The 20637-nt window shown below is 40.1% G+C and overlaps 1 protein-coding gene across 2 annotated transcripts in view; it reads right to left on the bottom strand.

Moving 5' to 3' along the window:
- The window catches only part of LOC135225744 (pleckstrin homology domain-containing family A member 3-like), a 223533-nt gene that overhangs the window by 54702 nt on the left and 148194 nt on the right, over nt 1–20637 (bottom strand). Inside the window, exon 7 of one of the 2 annotated variants that reach the window (XR_010317082.1) lies at nt 6907–6975. Coding sequence is in view for 1 of the 2 variants with exons in the window: in XM_064265139.1 (XP_064121209.1) it covers nt 6963–6975 (13 nt within the window). In the remaining variant the exon portion in view is untranslated. Of the gene's footprint in view, nt 1–3670; nt 6976–20637 lie in introns of those variants that run through there. The other variant, XM_064265139.1, reaches the window with a different exon arrangement.

Raw genomic sequence — 20637 nt, 5'->3', positions numbered from 1 at the left:
AGCTACAACCTTCAAATATTTTTCGTTTGATTCTACATGAAATTGCGCACATTTTCATATATAAAACTCTATGAAATGCCTAATATGAAACGGAGCAAATATTCTGAGAATGGGGCGTACACATTTCGGAGATTTGTGGCGGAGAATCCGCGCGCGGAGGGAAGGAAATATTTTTTTTTTTTAAATTCACCATAAATCTAAATATTTTGCTAGAGACTTCGAATTTGTTTCAAGATGAAGATAAATGACTGAATATTACTAGACTGTAAGAGTTTTAGCTTACAATTGCGTTTTTCGACCATTTCGGTAGAGTCAAAGTTGACCGAACGTGGTTTTTTTTTCTATTTATCGTGATTTATATGCAAATATTTCAAAAATGAGAAAAGCTACAACCTTCAATTATTTTTTGTTGTATTCTACATGAAATTCCGCACATTTTCATAAATAAAACTTTATGTAACGGCTAATTTAAAATGGTGCAAACATTACCACAATCGCACGTATAATTTTTTCGGAAGAGTTACCGCGCGGACGTAAAGAAAGTTATTTTTGTCATAAATTCACCATAAATCTAAATATTGTGCTAGAGACTTCCAATTTGTTGCAAAATGAAGGTAAATGCTTGAATATTACTAGACTGTAAGTGTCTTAGCTTACAATTGCGTTTTTCGACCATTTCGGTAGAGTCAAAGTTGACTGAAGGTTGAAATTTTGGCAATTATCGTTATTTAAATGAAAATATTTCAAAACTGATAAAAGCTACAACCATGGGTTGTATTATGTTGTATTCTACGTGAAATTGCGCACATTTCCATATATAAAACTTTATATAACGGCTAATTTTAAAATGGTGCAAACATTACCACAATCGCGTGTATGATTTTTTTCGGAAGAGTTACCGAGCGGACGTAAGGAAAAAGTTTTTTCATAAATTCACCATAAATCGAAATATTGTGCTAGAGACTTCCAATTAGTTGCAAAATTAAGTTAAATGATTGAATATTAGTAGAATATAAGTGTTTTAGCTTACAATTGTGTTTTTCGACCATTTCGGTGGAGTCAAAGTTGACCGAAGGTTGAAATTTTGGCAATTATCGTTATTTATATGAAAATATCTCAAAACTGATAAAAGCTACAATCATGAGTATTTTATTGTTGTATTCTACATAAAAATGCACACATTTTCATATATAATACTTCATGTAACAGCTAATTTACAATGGTACAAAAATTATGTCAAAGTGACTAAATAATTTCAGAGATGTGTCCCAGATACTTTTTAGTGCGGCAAGAAAGAAATTCGCGCTTGCGCGCCTGCGTAACGATTGTAAACAAAACAACACCTTGATCCGTGAACTCCCAGCATCCCCCAAGGCGTGTGATTCAAAAGTTTTAGGCTGGTAGGCCTATAAGTATTTTTCGCGAATTTAAAAAAAAACTTTTGTAAGTCAACATAAAATACGTCCAGTCGGTACACGGGAGACAAAAAATGTCGACGTAAAATACGTCCAGTCAGCGTAAGAGGGTTAATTGCCAAGGCAAACAAAGTACAACTCAGGAAACTGCCGTGAGGAAGTCCTTCTTCTAAATTAAGGTATTCTGAATACAAATTTTCTACTCTGTCTGGAAAGTTCTGCCCATAAGAAAGTTTTTAATAAAAATTGGCAGGTGACTCCGTAACCCTACTAAGTGAAGTTTTTGCATGATGTTAAATCTCCACATTGTGTCATATGCTTTCTCTATATAAAAAAAGACAGCTGCTATCAATTTTTTCTGATCAAAGCCCTTCCTGATATGGTCCTCTAGATATGTTAGGGGATCTAGGGTTGACCAACAAGCTATTGAACTTATTTGTGTTGGAGTTAGTATGGATTCCTTGATAACAACATATATTAGTCGTCCATTGACCATTTTTTCAAACTTGTGAGAGGTATTGGACTGTAATTAGATGGATTAATTGCATCTTTTCCTGGTTTATTTATAGGAATAATAATAGCATATTTCCACTTGTCAGGGAAAACACGCTTCAGCCAAATGCTGTTATAAAATTTCAGTAAATATGATTTGGCTATTGGGGCAAGTTTTTGTATCATCTCAAATGAAATCCTGTCATGACCTGGGGCCGAAGGACGACACAAGGTGTGATTGAACTCCAAGTCTTCAAGAGTTTCAAAATTGACTATGACATTTTCTTTCAGTTTTCTTATGGCTTGAAAATGTGCATCCAGACTAGAGTAAGCACTTATGTTCTCAAGATGTTTTCCTATTATATTTGATATTTCATATGGGGTGATATGTTTTCCCATCTTGGTATATTGCACTTCTAGAAAGTCTTACATATTTACCATTTATTTTCTTCATCTTTTGCCATATCCTTCACAGATGTATTTGAAGGTATGCTTGACACATAAATCCTCCAAGATCAAATTTTTCCCGCTATTGCAGCTTTGCAAAATTTGGCAGTGTATTTATTATACAATGGTTTTATGTAATTGATTGTTACATTGGCTGAAATGCAAGCAAAATATTGATGGTATCAAATTTGGTTCACTTGTTATAGCAAAACAACTGTTTTTGTTCAGTTGTTTATGGCTATAGCATTTAAGCAAGAATTGTGTTACTAACGATACTTTTATCATTCTCTTTTGCTTTTTTTAACTTATTTAACAAGAAGATATGATAAATATAGAGATGGAGGAAACATTAGTATTCTGAAAAAGGTAACTTTTTTCTCTCATTCTAGGCCAAGATTTACCTGTAAGTTCATCAAATCTGACATTAAAACTTTGTAGAACTACCACGCAAACCATAGTAAAGGATTAGGCAAATGAAATTCCACAATTTCATAAAAGTGTTATCACATATCAGGGCAAAAAATCTGGCCATGACACTGTCTAAGGCATCATTCGTGAGATGGATTGTGGTTATTATTATTTTTAATAGGGGTTAGTTTTTCTAGACCTCTGAGTCTCAAGTAGAATCTTCTCAGGCTGGTTCTCAGGGATTAATCCTGAGAACAAAAATAATAATAATAGTTGAAAAACGAAAAATAATAGACTTTATTTGAGAAACCTGTCTTATTTAAAAAAATTATGATGTTATTCATTGAAAAATCTTTGCTTTTAGCAAGAATACTTTTAATTTTTGAATTTCGTAGATAAATAGATCTTTGCTGGGTCCAATTTGGGCACTCAATAAGTAAATGCTGTACTGTCAGGGGTGTTTGACATCTGTTACACTTTATTGGGTCAGCATGTGGTGTTGAGAATTTTGTGTGTCCTATACGGAGCCTTGTTAGGATCACCTCTTTTGATCTTTCCTCCTGTGAGGATGTCCTCCATGCATACACTTCAGTTTTTATGTTTTTAAGTTTATTTGTTGTTGACACTGAGGCCCATTCTCTTTGCCAATCCTGGTAAATCAATGGTTTAACAGATGTTACCCAGTCTGACACTGGGGCATGTGTAATTGTTGGAGGGATAGTGCAGGTTGATTTGGCAGCTGAGTCTGCATTTTCATTTCCTTTTATTCCCACGTGTGCTGGGATCCAACATATTTCTATTGATAATCCTGACTGGAGGAGTTGATGAATTTTTATTTGTATTTCCTGCACTATTTGGTTTACTGATTTATACTGTCTTACAGCATCTATAGCGCTATGTGAGTCACTGAAAATAACAGAGACACTTTCTTTTGCCTCAGATATCATATCAAGAGCCATCTGTATGGCTGTGACTTCAGCGGTGGATTGTGATGCCTAAAGACTTATAAATTTTGGTTAGCAACGATTTTCAGTTACCATCAAGCCCCCAAGGAGTGGAACCCCTGTCAGTAACCAGGGGCTGCCTGTATACCATTCTATTATTATTCTAAGAATAAACTGTTGCATTGTAACAGTAACAAAATAGACACTGGTTACAAGTACGAAATATCTAACCTAAGTATTGTAGGGTTGGTATAAATGAATTTAGGCAATTACCTAAAAATACACAGAAAAATTACACCATTATGAGTTGAGTATACCATGTTCAGAGCAACACTGTTTTTACATAAGTGAAAATGTCATCAGTCTTATGTAGGAAATATTTAAACTGTCCAGAATAACTAGAGCAGTTCACACACACAACAATCATAATGTTTCTATAATGGAGGAAGCACATATAATGCTTACCATACTGTTACACACCTCTTCCAGCTGAAATTATATGGGTGATCACAACCTCTATACTGGTGTTCACTAGCTCCGAGATAAATTTTTCAACGATGAAAACATATCTTTACACTGAATCTAAGTACATATCCAATGATTCTGCTAAAGGAACCAATTTCAAGATTAGAACTGCTTAATTGGTAATTTTGGTTACAATATACTATTGCATACCTAAAATGTTCTTGTGTTACATATCCTTTACAAACTACACAGCTGGGTTTCATTGAAGCCACCATTAGAACCCTCATCAGCAATAACTTCAACATAAACAATCTTACAAGTACTGAGACACGGAATTTAATCTACAAACTGCAATGAGGGCACTGAGCTGCAAAGACAGGGGTCTGCATTTCATTTAAAATAACAATGCTCTTTTTACAGTAAGTAAACATATATTTTACAACAATACTACAGAGAGAAAAACTCAAAAGAGAAACTTAGTTTGTACAAGAAAATTTACTGGATAATAACTAAATAGTGTGATCTGGTTCATAGTTTGGCAAACAGTGTACATTCCATTTATTCATTTATTCAAACATGCAAATAGCATTTGTTAATCAATGAAAATTTAATTTGTATGAGGTAGCATGTTGTTCCAAGGTTAGCACATAACCATAAACTATAAATGGAAATACTGTACACAGTTATAACCAATAAGCATTAAGTCAAACACGAACCACAGAGACAGCAGTGTTCTACAAAATAAAAATTAAAGAGGAAACAAATCAATAATTGGTTTACAAAAGAATTGGAAATTACCCAAGCTATAAATTGAACCATAATGATTTCACCTTCAAGGTTACCTACATCTTACACTTCAAAAGAATCCACCTCAAATTCTGCTTACTATAGCATACAAAATATAACATCTTTCTTATTGGAGCAGTCTGTCTCTGAACTTTGGAAATAGTAATGTCTTTCTATCAAAAGGGCTTGACAGAGCTTATGGAATGCTTCCAGACTACTGTTTATGTTTATGAATCTTCTACAATTAACCAAATTAAAAATCTATGATATTCATTCTTTAACCAGATGTATGTTAACTATTTACTTTTCTGTAACTATTAGTATGAGTACAAAATATCTGTTGTGCATTTTTAAAATATGGTAGTTCAGAATACTCAAATATAAAAATTCACAAGTTTTGGCAGTTGCAGGTCAATGATATTTAGTACAGCTCTCTATTACACGATTATTGAAAACTCGTCTATTATGCCTATTTTCATAATATGAACTACAACACTGGTAACACCAGAATCACTTCAAGTAAAGTATTCCTTTTTACTTATTTGCTGGAGTGACATGTTTACCATTTTCAGTTATTCCTTCCGTAGAGGCATAGATTTTGCTATGAAAACATTTGCCTTTTGTCTTTTTCTTCACATTTTTTGTAATACTTACTTCAACAAAATGAGATTACGTATAGCTTTCACAAGGATCACTGCTGCTAGAGTGGGACACGCAAACATGAAATTTTATATTTACGTACTTAGAAAGCATCTCTGGGATATGAATGAACACTGCAAGTTCCCAACTTCATAACTGTTGTCAGCAACCTAGCTGCTTTGGTTATTTCAAGAACTGGCCATGGATACCCATGTTACTGTTTTGAGTGTTTTTTCCTGAACTAACTCTGATGTATAAATGACAATCATGTACTAACATTATTCACTTTTCTATTCCTCCACCCTTGCATTAAGCAAACGATAACTTTAGTTACCTTGTAAAATGACCAACACTGATGAAGTACCTTCTAAAATTGGCAACTTCAGTTACCTTGTAAAATGACCACCACTGATGAAGCACCTTCTAAAATTGACAACTTTAGTTACCTTGTAAAATGACCAATACTGATGAAGTACTTTCTAAAATTGGTTAAGTCCCAAACTGAAGGTATGAAAAACATCAAAGTACATGATCAAATTATTAGTATATAATACCTCAAAGCATGCAATTTCTAGCCACATTGAGAATAACAAATGGTTTTGCACTTTTTATGGTAGATCTCAAAGTCAGACTTATTACCAGTTCCAAAAAGAGTATAAAGTAGTATTAAAACTGTTATTTGGTAAATTTGGTCAAGTTTGTGAGTTTTACACTTCCTGATGGAACTCGCTCTGTAACTAGAACTGCCTATAAACATTTGAAGTTAAATGAAAGAGAGCACAGTGAGCAAAAGAAAATAATTCTATGGAAAATCAGATCTTGATAGATAAATCCAAGAAAACAAGATTTGGTTTATCAAACAAGGAGAAAATATGAAAGACTACAATGATGCTTAACAGAAGAGTGATAAAAGCCCCTTATTTAATCAGTAACTACTAAAACAAACATTCTACCATATAAATATATTTTTTTAACTAAATCATCCATATTCAACAAACAATATTAATCTGTTATGAGGAATTTAAAGCTATGCAAAATGCAGCCAGCAAAAGCTTGAAAAAGCACAAACTCGGTATGATTCTCTTAGATACCACAGAATCAATACAATTATTGGCTTCCTTACTAAATAGAAATAATAAAGACTCTGATTATCCAATATGGATAAGATAATGGTTTTTCTTTGTGTAACATCAATTACTACATACTAATTCTGATATATCATCAAAACTGCATTTATAGAAAAGTTAAAATAATTTTTCATGACAGCCCAACTAAACTTATATAAAACCACCTCTATTAACTATACATACGCTCTCTTGACAAGCAGCTGCCAGTCCTAAGAAATATAAGCTTTTCCACGCAACGGCTATTCTGTTCTCCTGTGAGAGATAAAAGATAAATATTTAGAAATATTAATAACCCAAAAGCTATATAAACAACAAATAAGATAGAGCCAGGTCATATACTCATCATATACAGTACACAAAGGTTAGAAAAAGTTTCAGTTTTAAAAAGATCAGTAAAAGAGAGGAGTTAAACAACATCAGAGCAACTTAATTCTATAAAAAGAAAACTAACATTTTCATACAAATATTACTCATATTAGCCCTTTTACATGTTACAAAGTCACCCCTAATGCTTCTGTGACTCTTACAAAAAAAGAAAAAGAAAAAAAAAAATGTCCCTCTGCAAAAAAAAAAAAAAAAAAAAAAAAAAAATCAGCTGGCATCACTGCAAATAAGTAGGCAGATATCCCATGTCTCAAGCAGCCGGTAACCACTGTTATTCATATCATATGATTCATGAGCTGCAAGATATCAGAACGGTTGAGAGAAAAGGAGCTTGCATTAGTAGTGGTGGACTAGTATAAAAATATTAGTTTGCAAAAAATTACATTTGCACAAACAAAATCCATTAAACAGTACGTAATACTTTGTGACTTATCGTGAGATGGTTCCAGAATGTAAGACAAGTGCCTAAATTGAGTTACCAAATAATCTTTTTCCATAAGAAATAATGTACAGTTCCCTCCAGGAATTTCAATACAGCTACCTTCACCCAATAGTTCCTATTGTATCAGAAAGTTATGGTAACACGGCAGGTCTTTGTTTATCTTTTCCTATGTGAAGCGTCTTCATATTGTAACAGCAGTCGTGATTGGCTGGAGCAATTTATGCCCTGTTTCTTCATTTGCATTTCCTTTATTTACGTAAATCGCTGTATATAATAGCCTCATGATAATGGGGATATATTTACAGAGAAATGAGCTATGAAAAATATAAAAGAGTAAGTTATTTTACCCAAGCTCTAAACTAACAGACAAAGTAAAAATGATACTCCAAGTTAGCCATACAGCACCAACTTCCACCCACACGGGTTTAGATGAAGTTTGCCGAAGTCATTAACTTTTTATGAATGGCTTTCTTTGTCTTAATTCTCAGCAGCTTGACCTCACAGAACACTATGATTCAGTTTCAGTGTGTTCATAGTGAGCTTGCAGGAGAGTTTTTATACAGCAAATTAAAATGATATGGATAATTCCATATAATAACGATAAATTATGTATATATTATAGGTTATCACAGCTCTTAATGAGTTCTTATCTAATTCATGAAGAAAACCCAAAAACATTGATTAACTTGTGAAATTGCTTGGTCAATTTCTTGTAACATTTACCATTTACAGCCTTAAGCAACCTACAAGATTACATTTTGAGCCACGTCATGAATAGCTCAAACAAAAATGACCTCATGACCAATCTGTAAAAATCACCCTACAATTAGATACACTTACTTCATAGCCATGTGATTTTGAATGTGCACCAATATTGCCATGATTTATGCCTAGTGATGGCATATAAATGTGAGAAGTCTAAGCTACATTTGCTGTAATGACTTCTCAATGTTATGCCTATTTGCCTTAATTTCTTAAGAATGCTGATAGGAATTCATTTTGTAAGTTATATAGTTTTGTAAAATAATAATATGGCTGCATGATAAATCTTATTATGTCATCGATTCTTCGTTGATGGCTACACTTATTTTTTTCTGTCAGCAGGACTATGTTAAACTTGAAAACTATCCTTCCTAAATCTGAGAAGTGTAGACAGATGATATATTGGCATTAGATTAGACTCTAATAACCAACTTGCTTTGACGAAGAAAAAAATGGGGTAAGATAATAAACAACTGATGTGTTATTCCCGAATTTTGTATCAACCCCATATATCAATAGGAATGTGACATTGTATGTATAAGTTCAGAGGGGACTGTGGTTGAAGGATAACATGTTATTGGAAATCTTTCAATTTCTGTGGCTGAATAATCCAAGACAGTGACTCCATGAGTTGCCTAATAACAGTCAATTAGTTTTGGTGGGAACCATTGGATAAATAATGAGGAATAAATTCCTTTGTTGAACAATCCTTATTTTGGGCTTTTGTAACCTTTTCCCAACATAAATGAGTAATTTCTGCACATCTACACCCTTGTGCAAGGGGAATTTTTACATAAGTTTGGCACGGTCTCTAAAAATGCTAATAAATGGTTACTTCTAGAGTTTGAACTCTAAATATGACCCTAATCATGCTCCCTAAATATTATGCTAACTTTTAAATGAAATTAAAGTTACTGTAATTTCATTTAAAAGTTAGCTTAATACATTACCCATAAAAAGAGAAATACAAGATTGGTAAAAATATGTCTTATTTAACACTTTTAAGAAATTCTTTATTCTGTTCCTCTCAGTTTGTTTCTATCTACGCTACTGCTAACTGAGAGAGAGAGAGAGAGAGTACGTATTATGCTAACTTTTAAATGAAATTAAAGTTACTGTAATTCCCATTTTCCCATTAAAAGTTAGCTTAATACATTACCTTTAAAAAAATCAATAAATGGTTGGTAAAAGTAGAGGAGAGTGTGAAGATTACATATGCAGAGAGAGAGAGAGAGAGAGAGAGAGAGAGAGAGAGAGAGAGAGAGAGAGAGAGAGAGAGAGAATTACGTAACAATTATTGATCGCTAATCTGGCAACCATATTCTTCCTGTCACATTACTTGACATATTTGACAGCTCTGGATTTTGAGCTTCCGTGGAGTTAAAAAGAAAAATGAGGGAAAGAATTCTTCATATGCATCATTTTGTTTTTACAGTTATATTACTCTTATTATTATTTGGAAGGAGACCTTCTTTCAAACAAGTACTGTTGAAAGATATTGCTGCATCAACTGCATTTAGCTTGTAAATAGTCTTCTCTATTTTTCTAATAATTGCTTTCTCTGCCATTACAACTGGCAGGTATTGCGCCGATATGATTCATCAGGAGGAGTCAATTTCAGGGATATTGCATCAACTCCTTTATAGGTTTTATCTGCTCGGCCACAATGTCAGAAACTGACTGGCCGGAGATCTCAGGTCCAGAAGCGCGTCGCAAGGACTCAAACCTTTCATCGACTGTGTCTCTAACCTTCGACATCAGAAGGTTAGCTAGCACGTCATGGTCTATGCCGGACTCTGCCGCCTTTGATTTTGCGGACTTAGATCTCGATCCCTTTGAAGGGGAGAATCCTTGGCAGCGGTTGACTTATTATAAGAAGTCAACGGCCTCGGGGCTGGAGACGACTCAGTTGCCGCTGGCGGAGTCGGCTTTGATCCCTTGGGTAGGGATTTTGCTTTTATGGACTTCTCCTTGGGACGGACAGACCGTGAACTGTCCCAAGAAGGGGTGGACTTAGTGAAGCCCCGGAAAGAAGAGGTTGAAGAAGGAATAGGGCTGAGAAGGCTCTCTGCCTCACTCACCTCACCAATTACCTGCTCTCCCAGGACCATGGGTTCAGTGTGGATGCTTATAGCAGCCACGTCTACCAGCAACTCCGGTTCGTCCGGAATGGAGCTGGTCTGAGCACGGATGGCGGCGATGACCGGGGCCGCCAGAGCGGGCTGGACCGAAGCCGTCGGCGAGCCTTTGAAGAGAAGGGTCCCCAGGTTAGCGTTCAGGATGTAGCCGTAGCCAGAGACCCAATGTTTCAGGTCTGTCTTGACCTTCTGGCAGCTGTCCTCATCCGACTATCGAGGAAGAGAAGGAATTAACTTCCCCGCCATAAAGATAAGTTATAATGAACAAGTTGCTGGTATGATACAATTTATCTGTTGAAAATCACTAAGAGAGGCAGTCCCATTTCTTACCTGGTCACTGACAAGTATCAGTACCATGTCATAGCACACGGTGCATGCTATAAGGGAAATTATTAATGAGCAACATCCCATAGGAGGATACAGAACTTAAGGCTAGGTAAGTTCATGAATTACTCATTGATAATCAATATCATGCGTATCTTAATGCTAAGCACATGCCTAGTTCTTAGAACAAGCATGTAATTTGCATGTAATTCACTGATTAGTTCTCATCTAGCAGTTAATTGTTCGTACCAGATATCATCCTTGGATTCCATGTAGGCCTAGTACTTGCTAACCTAAATCCGCCTGACTATGAGGAGGGAAGACCTAAACTCTGTAGATCCGGCTGGACCGGAGGGTTACGTGTAAGCGTAGGTGTCTACTAAGACTCCGAGAACTGAAACCGGTCAACCAAAGGTTTACCGGGAGCTCCGGTGGCAGAGGTGAGGGTGAGTCACACTCCGTTGGTACCGCAAGGGTTCGGAGCTATTCACTGTACGATCTTGCCCCCGTGACATACTTGGAGTCTCGATCCCTTTTGTCCTAGTGATAGTGCGATTGGGCTCATGGCTCAACAGGGTTAGTAACACAGCCACAGGGAGTCCCTCGACCGAGAGGTATAGCCTACTACTATTAACTATTTATACAAATGTATAAATAGTTAATTAAGAGGTATTATGGAAGAGTTGCAAATGTTAATAGAAACGTTAACATAAAGTAACTGGTATGTAATCGCCTGATTGACTAATATCGCGAATGATACGGCACCTCAGGATAAATTTCATCATAACCCATTATAAGGACCGAGACCTCGACTTAACTAACTGAACGCGAATTCACTAGTTTCAGAATATTGAGGAGGATAGATCCTTCAATGAAGGAGCTTCAAATTCATACGGAAATTATATGGGAGTAATGGTTACATCCAGTTAACTATCCATATTAATATTTGACCCAATGTTGGGTGGCAACTCCTTCACCTCTTCAGTGAATTAACCACTAGTATATTGACAAGATTTATTCGTGTAGGATACTAGTATACACATCTATTTAAATTGACATAATGACAATTTTGACATAATCATAATATATGAAAAACTTTTCATTGGAGAGAGAGAGAGAGAGAGAGAGAGAGAGAGAGAGAGAGAGAGAGAACTATCAGCTTTCTCTCTCTCTCGACAAGATTTCATAGACAATGTCCATGCAATAATGATAATAGCGGTAATATCGTAAAACTGAAAGCTCCTTCTCTCATACTCGGTACGGTAACATAGACTATGTCTATATGAAATAATAGGATACTAATATCTTAAGAAAACGTCGAGACCGCACGTAAGCGCCCACGAGTTAAGGGGAGGGAGCGCTAGCAGTGCTCTACCTAAATTATATCTCAAGTTTAGACCCCGCGATACTAATGAATAAGATGTGGGCGATACTGCTGATCTGACGCAGTTTAAAATTAGTATGGATATGAGACAGAGGAATCGGGTACTTTTAAAATAATGATAGAATTTTATCGTCATTTAAAGCAGAGTAATGTACCCGATCCCACGCGTCCTTGCTCGCGACACTCAAGATGGCGGGTGATGCCTCGTTCACTCAATTCTTTATGCGGGGCCGTGGCAAACCTCAGAGGCCCAAAACAACCTAATTTATGGAAAAATGATATTGTTAAGATACAATAAAGTTTGTACATACTTACCTGCAGATATATACTTAGCTATAGACTCGGTCGTCCGACAGAATTTTTCAAAACTCGCGGCACACGCGACAGGTAGGTCAGGTGATCCACCATTCCCGCCGCTGTGGGTGGCGGGGTCTGGAACTATTCCCGTTTTCTAAGCCATAATTTCTCTTACACCTGTCTCCTGAGGGGAGGCTGGGTGGGCCATTAATCGTATATATCTGCCAGGTAAGTATGTACAAAACTTTATTGTATCTTAACAATATCATTTTTGTACAAGTAACTTACCCAGCAGATATATACTTAGCTGATTGGCACCCTTGGTGGCGGGCAAGAGACAGCTAAAAACAAAATAATACTTAACTAAATACATTAAAAAACAGGGAAAAAACAACCTATGTTCTTGGATAACATAATCCATAGTTCCTACCTTATTGGGCTGAAGACTTCATGACTACTGTCGATGAGTCTGCTTGCCTCAAGAGTTTCAACGAGGAATGAACCTATGGTTGAATAACTCTTTGGATCGTGTCAATGGGGGCTAGCCCGCTTACGCGACAGAGCCTATACTGATCGTACCAATGGGGGCTGACCCACTTACATGGTAGAGCCTTGACCTTTTGTCATATCAATGGAGACTCGCCCTCTTACATGACAGAGTTAAGGTTATTAAACAAATCACAAAGAGCACTGAAGCCAATCCCGATCACCTGACCATGTTAGTCTTGTTACAATCTATGAATTGTAAGAGGGTCCCTATTCCCTCTGACAATTAACCAATAAAACAACCACCAATAAACAGTAATTTAAGCCTTAAAACTAAATAGGAAGGATTAGCCTCAGCCCTTCTCCAGCACTGAATTCGCCGAAACATACGCTCCCAGAGCAAAGCACTTTTTCGTACGAAATTTTAACATCTCTTAGGTAATTCGAGGCGAACACCGAATTACATCTTCCAATATGTCGACTCTATAAGAGCCTGAAGCGACCATGTTTTGTGAAATGCCATCGACGTAGCTATGGCTCTCACTTTCATGAAGCTCTCACTCTGAGAACCTGGAAATGCTCTTCTTCGCATTTAAGGTGAGCTTCCCTTATTACATCTTTTATGAAGAATGTAAGGGCGTTCTTAGAAATCGCTCTTTTCGGATCTCTTACAGAGCACCAAAGACTTTCTTCTGTACCTTTCAGCAACTTCTTCTTCTCCAGGTAGAACTTGAGTGCCCTGACTGGACACAAAGTCCTTTCTAGTTCTCTTCCTGTTAATGAAGATATTCCTTTTATCTCAAAGCTTCTTGGCCAAGGCTTTGAGGGATTTTCATTTTTCGCTAAAAAAAGTGGTTGAAAGGAGCAAATCGCTGAATCTTTCTTAAACCCCACTTTACCTTCCAAAGCTTGCAACTCGCTCACTCTCTTGGCTGTTGCTAACGCAAAAAGGAATAAAGACTTTCTTGTTAAGTCCCTAAACGAAGCTGCGTGAGACGGTACGAATTTTTCCGACATTAGGAACTTGAGGACCACATCCAAGTTCCAGCTAGGCTTCTTGATTACATGTTCTTTCGTGGTCTCAAAAGACCTTATAAGGTCATGAAGATCTTTATTGTTTGTCAGATCTATTCCTCTATGTCGAAAAACTGAGGCCAGCATACTTCTGTAACCCTTCACTGTTGAAACTGCCAGGTTACAGTCTTTTCTCAAATATAAGAGAAAATCTGCGATTTCAGTTACAGAGGTACTGGAGGAGGATATTTTCTTTTCCCTACACCATCTTCTAAACAACTCCCACTTCGACTGATATACTTTAGAAGTGGAGACTCTTCTGGCTCTTGCAATAGCCTTCGCCACTTCTCGTGAAAAGCCCCTTGCTCTGACAAGTCCTTCGACAGTCTGAAGGCGGTCAGACTTAGAGCGGGGAGGTTTTTTTTGTGAAACCTGTCGAAGTGGGGTTGTTTGAGAAGATCGTTCCTTAGTGGAAGCGATCTTGGAAAATCCACTAACCACTCCAGCACCTCTGTGAACCAATCGAGAGCCGGCCAAAAGGGAGCGATGAGGGTCATTCTTGTTCCTTCCGAGCAAGCGAACTTCCTCAACACTTCTCCTACTATCTTGAAAGGAGGAGGCGTACGCGTCCAAGCCCGTCCAATCTAGGAGAAAGCTGTCTACTGCTACTGCTTGAGGGTCCGAGATCGGGGAGCAATAGGTTTCTAATCTGTGATTCTTGTTGGTCGCGAACAGGTCTATATTGGGCCTTCCCCACAGATGCCAAAGTTGTTGGCAAATCTGAGGATTGAGAGTCCATTCCGTGGGTAGGACTTGTTCTTTTCTGCTTAACAGATCTGCCCGGACATTTTTCTCTCCCTGTACAAACCTTGTGAGGAGAGAGATCTTCCTTTCCTGTGCCCAAATCAGCAGATCCTTTGCTGATTCGTACAGGGAAAATGAATGTCCCCCCTTGCTTCTTTATATACGCGAGGGCTGTTGTGTTGTCCGAGTGAATCTGAATCCCCAGACCTGAGACCTGTTCTTCGAAATGAACCAAAGCTAGATGAATGGCTGTTAGCTCTTTCTTGTTGATGTGCCAGGACACTTGTTCTCCTTCCCAAATGCCTGACACTTCTTGCGAAACCTAGGGTCGCTCCCCACCCTGAATCTGATGCGTCTGCAAACAACGCTAGGCGCGGGTTCTGTAAGCGAAGGGAGATTCCTTTGCTTAGTTTCTGTGGATCTAACCACCAACGGATATTCTCCTTGATCCGTTTCGAGATTGGAAAAGTCTCTCCCAGATTGTTGGACTTCCAATCCCACTTCTCCTTCAGATAAAATTGAAGGGGTCGTAGGTGAAGTCTTCCTAAGGAAACGAACTGTTCCATCGAGGAGAGGGTCCCCAGCAAGCTCATCCATTCCCTCGCGGAACAACGTTCTTTCCTTAAGAAGACTGACACCTTTTCTAGGCAGCGTTCTCTCCTTTCCTGGGAAGGATACGCTAGAAAATCCCGAGAATCCATCTGAATCCCCAGATAGACAATACTTTGCTGGGGAGTCAGCATGGATTTCTCGTGATTTACTAAAAGTCCTAAGGACTTTGTCAACTTTAGAGTACTAAAAGGTCCTCCAGACATTTTTTCTCCGATTGGGCTCTTATTAGCCAATCGTCCAGATATAACGAGATCCTGATCCCTTCCAGATGTAGCCAATAAGCTACATTCTTCATGATGTCCGTAAAGACTTGAGGGGCAGTCGAAAGTCCGAAGCACATCGCTCGGAACTGGAACACTTTCCCTTTCCCTTGGAACATGAACCTCAGATATTTCCTTGCTGCCGGATGAATTGGCACATGGAAATACGCATCCTGAAGGTCCAGGGACACCATCCAGTCCCCTGGACGAAGAGCAGATAGAACAGAGGAAGACGTCTCCATTGAAAATTTCTTCTTCAAGACAAAGAAATTCAGGGCACTGACGTCTAGAACTGGTCTCCATCCCCCCGATGCTATTCGGTACCAGGAAAAGCCGATTGTAGAATCCTGGGAGGTGGAGATCTTGAACCAGTTCTACCGCTTCCTTGGAAATCATCTGTTCCACTGCTTGCAACATAGCAAGCTTTCGGACCGGATCCGAGTATCTGGCGGTCAACTCCCTTGGGGTTGTCGTCAAGGGAGGAATTTCCCTGAAGGGGATCAAGTATCCTTTTTTCAGGATAGAGAGGGACCAGGAGTCCGCTCCCTTCTGCGCCCAGACTTTGGCAAAGTGGAGTAGCCTGGCGCCTACTTTCGTCTGGAGGACTTGCTGTTCATCTAGACTTCCCGAAGGACCTTCTAGTGGTCTACTCTTTCTCTCTGGTCTTCGACCTCTAAGAGGGGCTCTAGAAGAGGAGGCACTCGAAAGGGCTGAACAAAAGAGGGTCTCTCTTTCTTCTCTATCGCACTGCCGGCCTAAACTTCTTGGCTGAGTGCGTGAGGAGATCTTGAGTTGCCTTCTCCGTAAGAGATTTCGAAACCTCTCTAACCGTCTCTTGTGGAAAAAGGTGCGGTTTGGGGATAAAGGAGCAAAAAGAAGAGAGTCCTTTGCAAGGGTGATACTGCTCTTGCTAAGAAAGAGCTAAAGACAAGATCTCTTCTTCAAAACTCCCGTTCCAAAAAGAGAGGCAACTTCCACAGAACCGTCCATGACCGCTCTGTCCAGGCAAGCCAGGACGCTCGAAAGTTCCTCCATGGAAACAAAGTCCGTGTCCTGAGCTCTCTTCGCTAATGCTCCTAACGCCCAGTCCATAAAGTTGAAGACTTCTAGGGTTTTAAAGATGCCCTTTAGCAGGTGGTCCAGCTCACACATGCCCTAAGTCGCCTTAGCAGACAGCAACGACTTCCTCCTAGCAGAGTCCACTAAGGAAGCAAAATCCGCATCAGCGAAGAAGGCAGACCTAACCCCATCGGCTCTTTGGTCTCGTACCACCTTCCTGGTTTGCCTGTTAACTTGGAAGGAGGGCAGGAAAAAAACTGTCTTGCCCGCTTCCCTTCTGGAAGTCAACCACTCTGAAAAAGTTTTCAAAGCCTTTTTCATACCAAAGAGGCGGGGCGCATCTTAACGAAGGAAGACGATTTGAGAGCTTTAGTGCTGGACATCAACCGTCGATCCTGGTGAAGAGGGTCCGCATGGATGAAGGGAGTCTCCGAACTCCTTTAGCAGCAGCAAAAGAGAAATCTCTTGTAGTCCGAAACTGCTACATCTACAGGCTCTTCGTCTTCCGATACCTGGTCCAACTGATCTACTACGAAGGAGATCGTTTTGGAGTGATCTGGCTCTTCCCTGGAGAAGAACTCCTTTCCCGAGAAGGGGAGCGCGGAACATTAGCACTCCTATACGAAGAGTGAGGCTCCTGTCTGTCGGCAACACTCTTGTGCCTACTAGACTCTTGTTGTCTAGGTTCGTCGGGTTCGTGGCGCTTGCTAGGCTCCTGGCGTCCTGATTCAGGGCGCTTGAAAAGATCCCGCGTCCTGATTCCTGACGCTTAAGAGGCTCTTGGCGCCCTAACACTTACGCCTAACGTACTCCTGGCGTCCTGTCTTCTGGCGTCCTAACTCCTGGCGCACTGACTCCTGCGACCTGACTCCTGGCGCCCTGACTCCTGGCGCCCTGACTCATGGCGTCCTGGCTCATAGCGTCCTGATTCCTGCCTTCTAGCAGAAACCTGACGTCCTGAATCCAGCGTCATAAGAGGCTCTTGAACGGTCCTTCCTTGCGTCTTGCTGCCTCTTTGCGCCTGTCTGGCTCCTGGTCCTGAAGACCCAAGGGATCCTGATACCTAAATCGGTTTTACCGGCTCCTTGTACCTAAACCGATCGAGACTTCTGCTCGATGCGCTGTGTCTAAGAGGGCGCTTCGGGGAAGATAGCCTATAGGGCGAAAGGGCTCTTCTCTCAGGAGAACAACTCCTATCCGACGAGTCTCTCGACGAAGGTGATAAACGCCCTGGAGATCGTGAGAGTTCTCTCCTATACGAAGAAGGACGCTTAGCGGAACTCTTAACAGGGAGCGAGACATCCTTCCTCCTTGTAGAGTCCTTAGCAAAAGAGCCTACGAGCGACGCTAACTGCTCTTGCAGATTCACCAAAAACTTCTTGGTCGGATCCTGAAGAGCAGGCTCCTCTTGTCTAGTCCTCTTAGGTCCCGAAGGCCAATCCTCGGGAAAAACGCTCTGGGCTGGAGTCAGCAGCGTTTCCTTTAGGCGCCTTCCAGGCTCTCTTCAAAGGGCGCGAACGGGAGGCCGAACTCCATCCTCGTTTAGGAGAGGAAGAGTCAGAGGCCGAAAAACACTCCTTTAGGACGCCTTTTCTGCGGCAATCCGAGGCAGCCTGAGACTTACAACAGGATCTGCCGAAGGGACGCCTGACCGTTGGGGATGTTCTGCATCCTCCCTGCGGCTTTCGACATTCCTCCTCCCCGGTCCTGGGGTTTGGAAGAGGTCTAGGCCTAGGAGCAATGAGGAAACCGGTCAGACGTCCCCTCCACTGCACTGGGGACACTGCACAGTCACTATCACCACTCTTACCTTGGTTTAGAGCTCGTAGCTGAGCTTGAAGTTTCTTAATTGAAGCTTTTACATTTTCCCTCTCTGATGAAGAATCTTTGGATTCAGAACAGGGAGAAGCAGCTGAGGCTAAGGGAAAATTGTTTAGAATGGAGAGTTAATTTCTTGTTCTAAGGAGCAAGATCTACTAGAAGACCTAGCTGAAGCCTTCCTCACTCTATCCCTCTCAAGCTTCCTAACATATGAAGATAATTCCTTCCATTCAAGCTCCGTAAGGTTCTCGCATTCCACACAGGTGTTAATAAAAGAACATTCATTCTCCCTGCATTTAGCGCAAATACTATGCGGATCTAATGCCGATTTAGGCAGCCTAACCTTACAGTCTTCCCTACTGCAACTCTAAACATAGGTGAAGCCTTAGCGTCAGACATCGTGAAAGAGTAGTCAAAACCCAAGTCGAAAACAGTCCACAACAAGTCGTTATGCCAAAGCCAGAGAAAAAACAGAATACGTCACCCAAAAAACCAATCCAAATTCTCGGCAAACGAGTTGAAATCCAAGATGGAGGAACGAACAATAGGTGTTGTCCGTTCAACCGACAGAGAAATTATGGCTTAGAAAACGGAATAGTTCCAGACCCCGCACCCAGCGGCTGGGAATGGTGGATCACCTGACCTACCTGTCGCGTGTGCCGCGAGTTTTGAAATTCTGTCGGGACGACCCGAGTCTATAGCTAAGTATATATCTCTGGGATAAGTTACTTGTACAAAAACATAAATTGGGGTACTCAACTTTGGTGCAGAAGACATCTCAGAGGAGGCCATCAGGAAAAAAAGCACAAAACGAGAGAAATAGCGAGCAAGAAAAAGCGCGTCACTAACCAAAAAGGTTTCTAACAGGATTGAAGAAGTAGCTCGAGTCAGGTATCAACAGTGGTGGTACGGAGGCAGAGGGTGTTGCTGGTAGGTCGGCTCACCCCATATGCGGGATTTTGGAAAGGAAATCTCTAAATGGCAGATGACCTGTGAATAGTGGCTTACACACTCCCTGAACTTTATACCCGACGCCCTTCGGGTGCTCGCGCGAGGGTAGTAACCTCTGCATACCAATGCTAGCTTTTTTCTCTGGTATATTTAGAAAGTATTTATACTAGAAGAGTGGATAGCAGGATCCTTTTCACTGGGCGACACAGGTCACTCCCAGAAATAGATTTTTCCTTCGTCAAAATCGCTTTATCACAGTAACTAAATAAATAGATCAAGATACTATAAGTCGATTTTGGGGTTAGTATTCTTCTAGTGGCCGTTTCTCTTAGTATTATCCAAGCATGATCACAGCAGTGGGTAAGAGCAGACAGTAGATACTGTCAGGATCTACTCAATATATAGTGGTAGGTCAGCAGGGGTCGACCTCTTGCTGAGTTTTCATTGGTTGGTGGCACAATGCATTCCTGCTATTGGTTGAAGAAAGTTTCTTTCAAGACACTTGTTGTTGAAGGTCGTGCTGTTGCAACATAGCAGACCGTCGAGGCTGGGGCATGACTTCCATGGGCATTGTGTCACAGCGGCTCGCATTGTCATTGGCTGCTTGTCTCATCTGGTATTCTTTGACTTGGGGTGTTGCTCGATCTGATATTACTTGCTCGATCTGATATTACTTGCACTATTATTCATACTCACAGGTCTTCTTAAGTTGGTGGGGAGGAAGAGCACTTCCTGTGTTGTATTTAATGAGGGCTTTTCTTGCTGTATAAGGAGTGCCTTGAGCAGTCGCAAACGTCACTGGTCAGGATCCCTCCCTATTATCTTAGTATTCTTGATAATACCATCACGGGAGATAGCTTCCGGGTGTGCTGTCATGGATGGATTTTAATGGCTCCTCCTTAGGCGTGGCAAGAAATCCTCTTGGACAGTTTCAAAGAAGTCATGCCAACGTAAGAGACGGGACATCCACAGACAGGGCATAAGAATTGGTAGACTACATTCGACTGTTTCAAGAGGTCTCTTGCTGGGAGGGTGGGTTGTTCTTCATGATAAGGTCCCGGGTACGTCGATTTTGGTAATAAATTATGAGTTCAAGTTTTTTGTCGACTTCGTTAGGGGTCACATTCTCTCTGATGATTTTCCTCAGTGCATCCTCATCCTCAGTGACATGCGTGC

The sequence above is a fragment of the Macrobrachium nipponense genome, chromosome 13, assembly GCF_015104395.2.
Source record: "Macrobrachium nipponense isolate FS-2020 chromosome 13, ASM1510439v2, whole genome shotgun sequence".
Taxonomy (NCBI): Eukaryota; Metazoa; Arthropoda; class Malacostraca; order Decapoda; family Palaemonidae; genus Macrobrachium; species Macrobrachium nipponense.
This window is presented reverse-complemented; position numbering and strand designations above follow the sequence as displayed.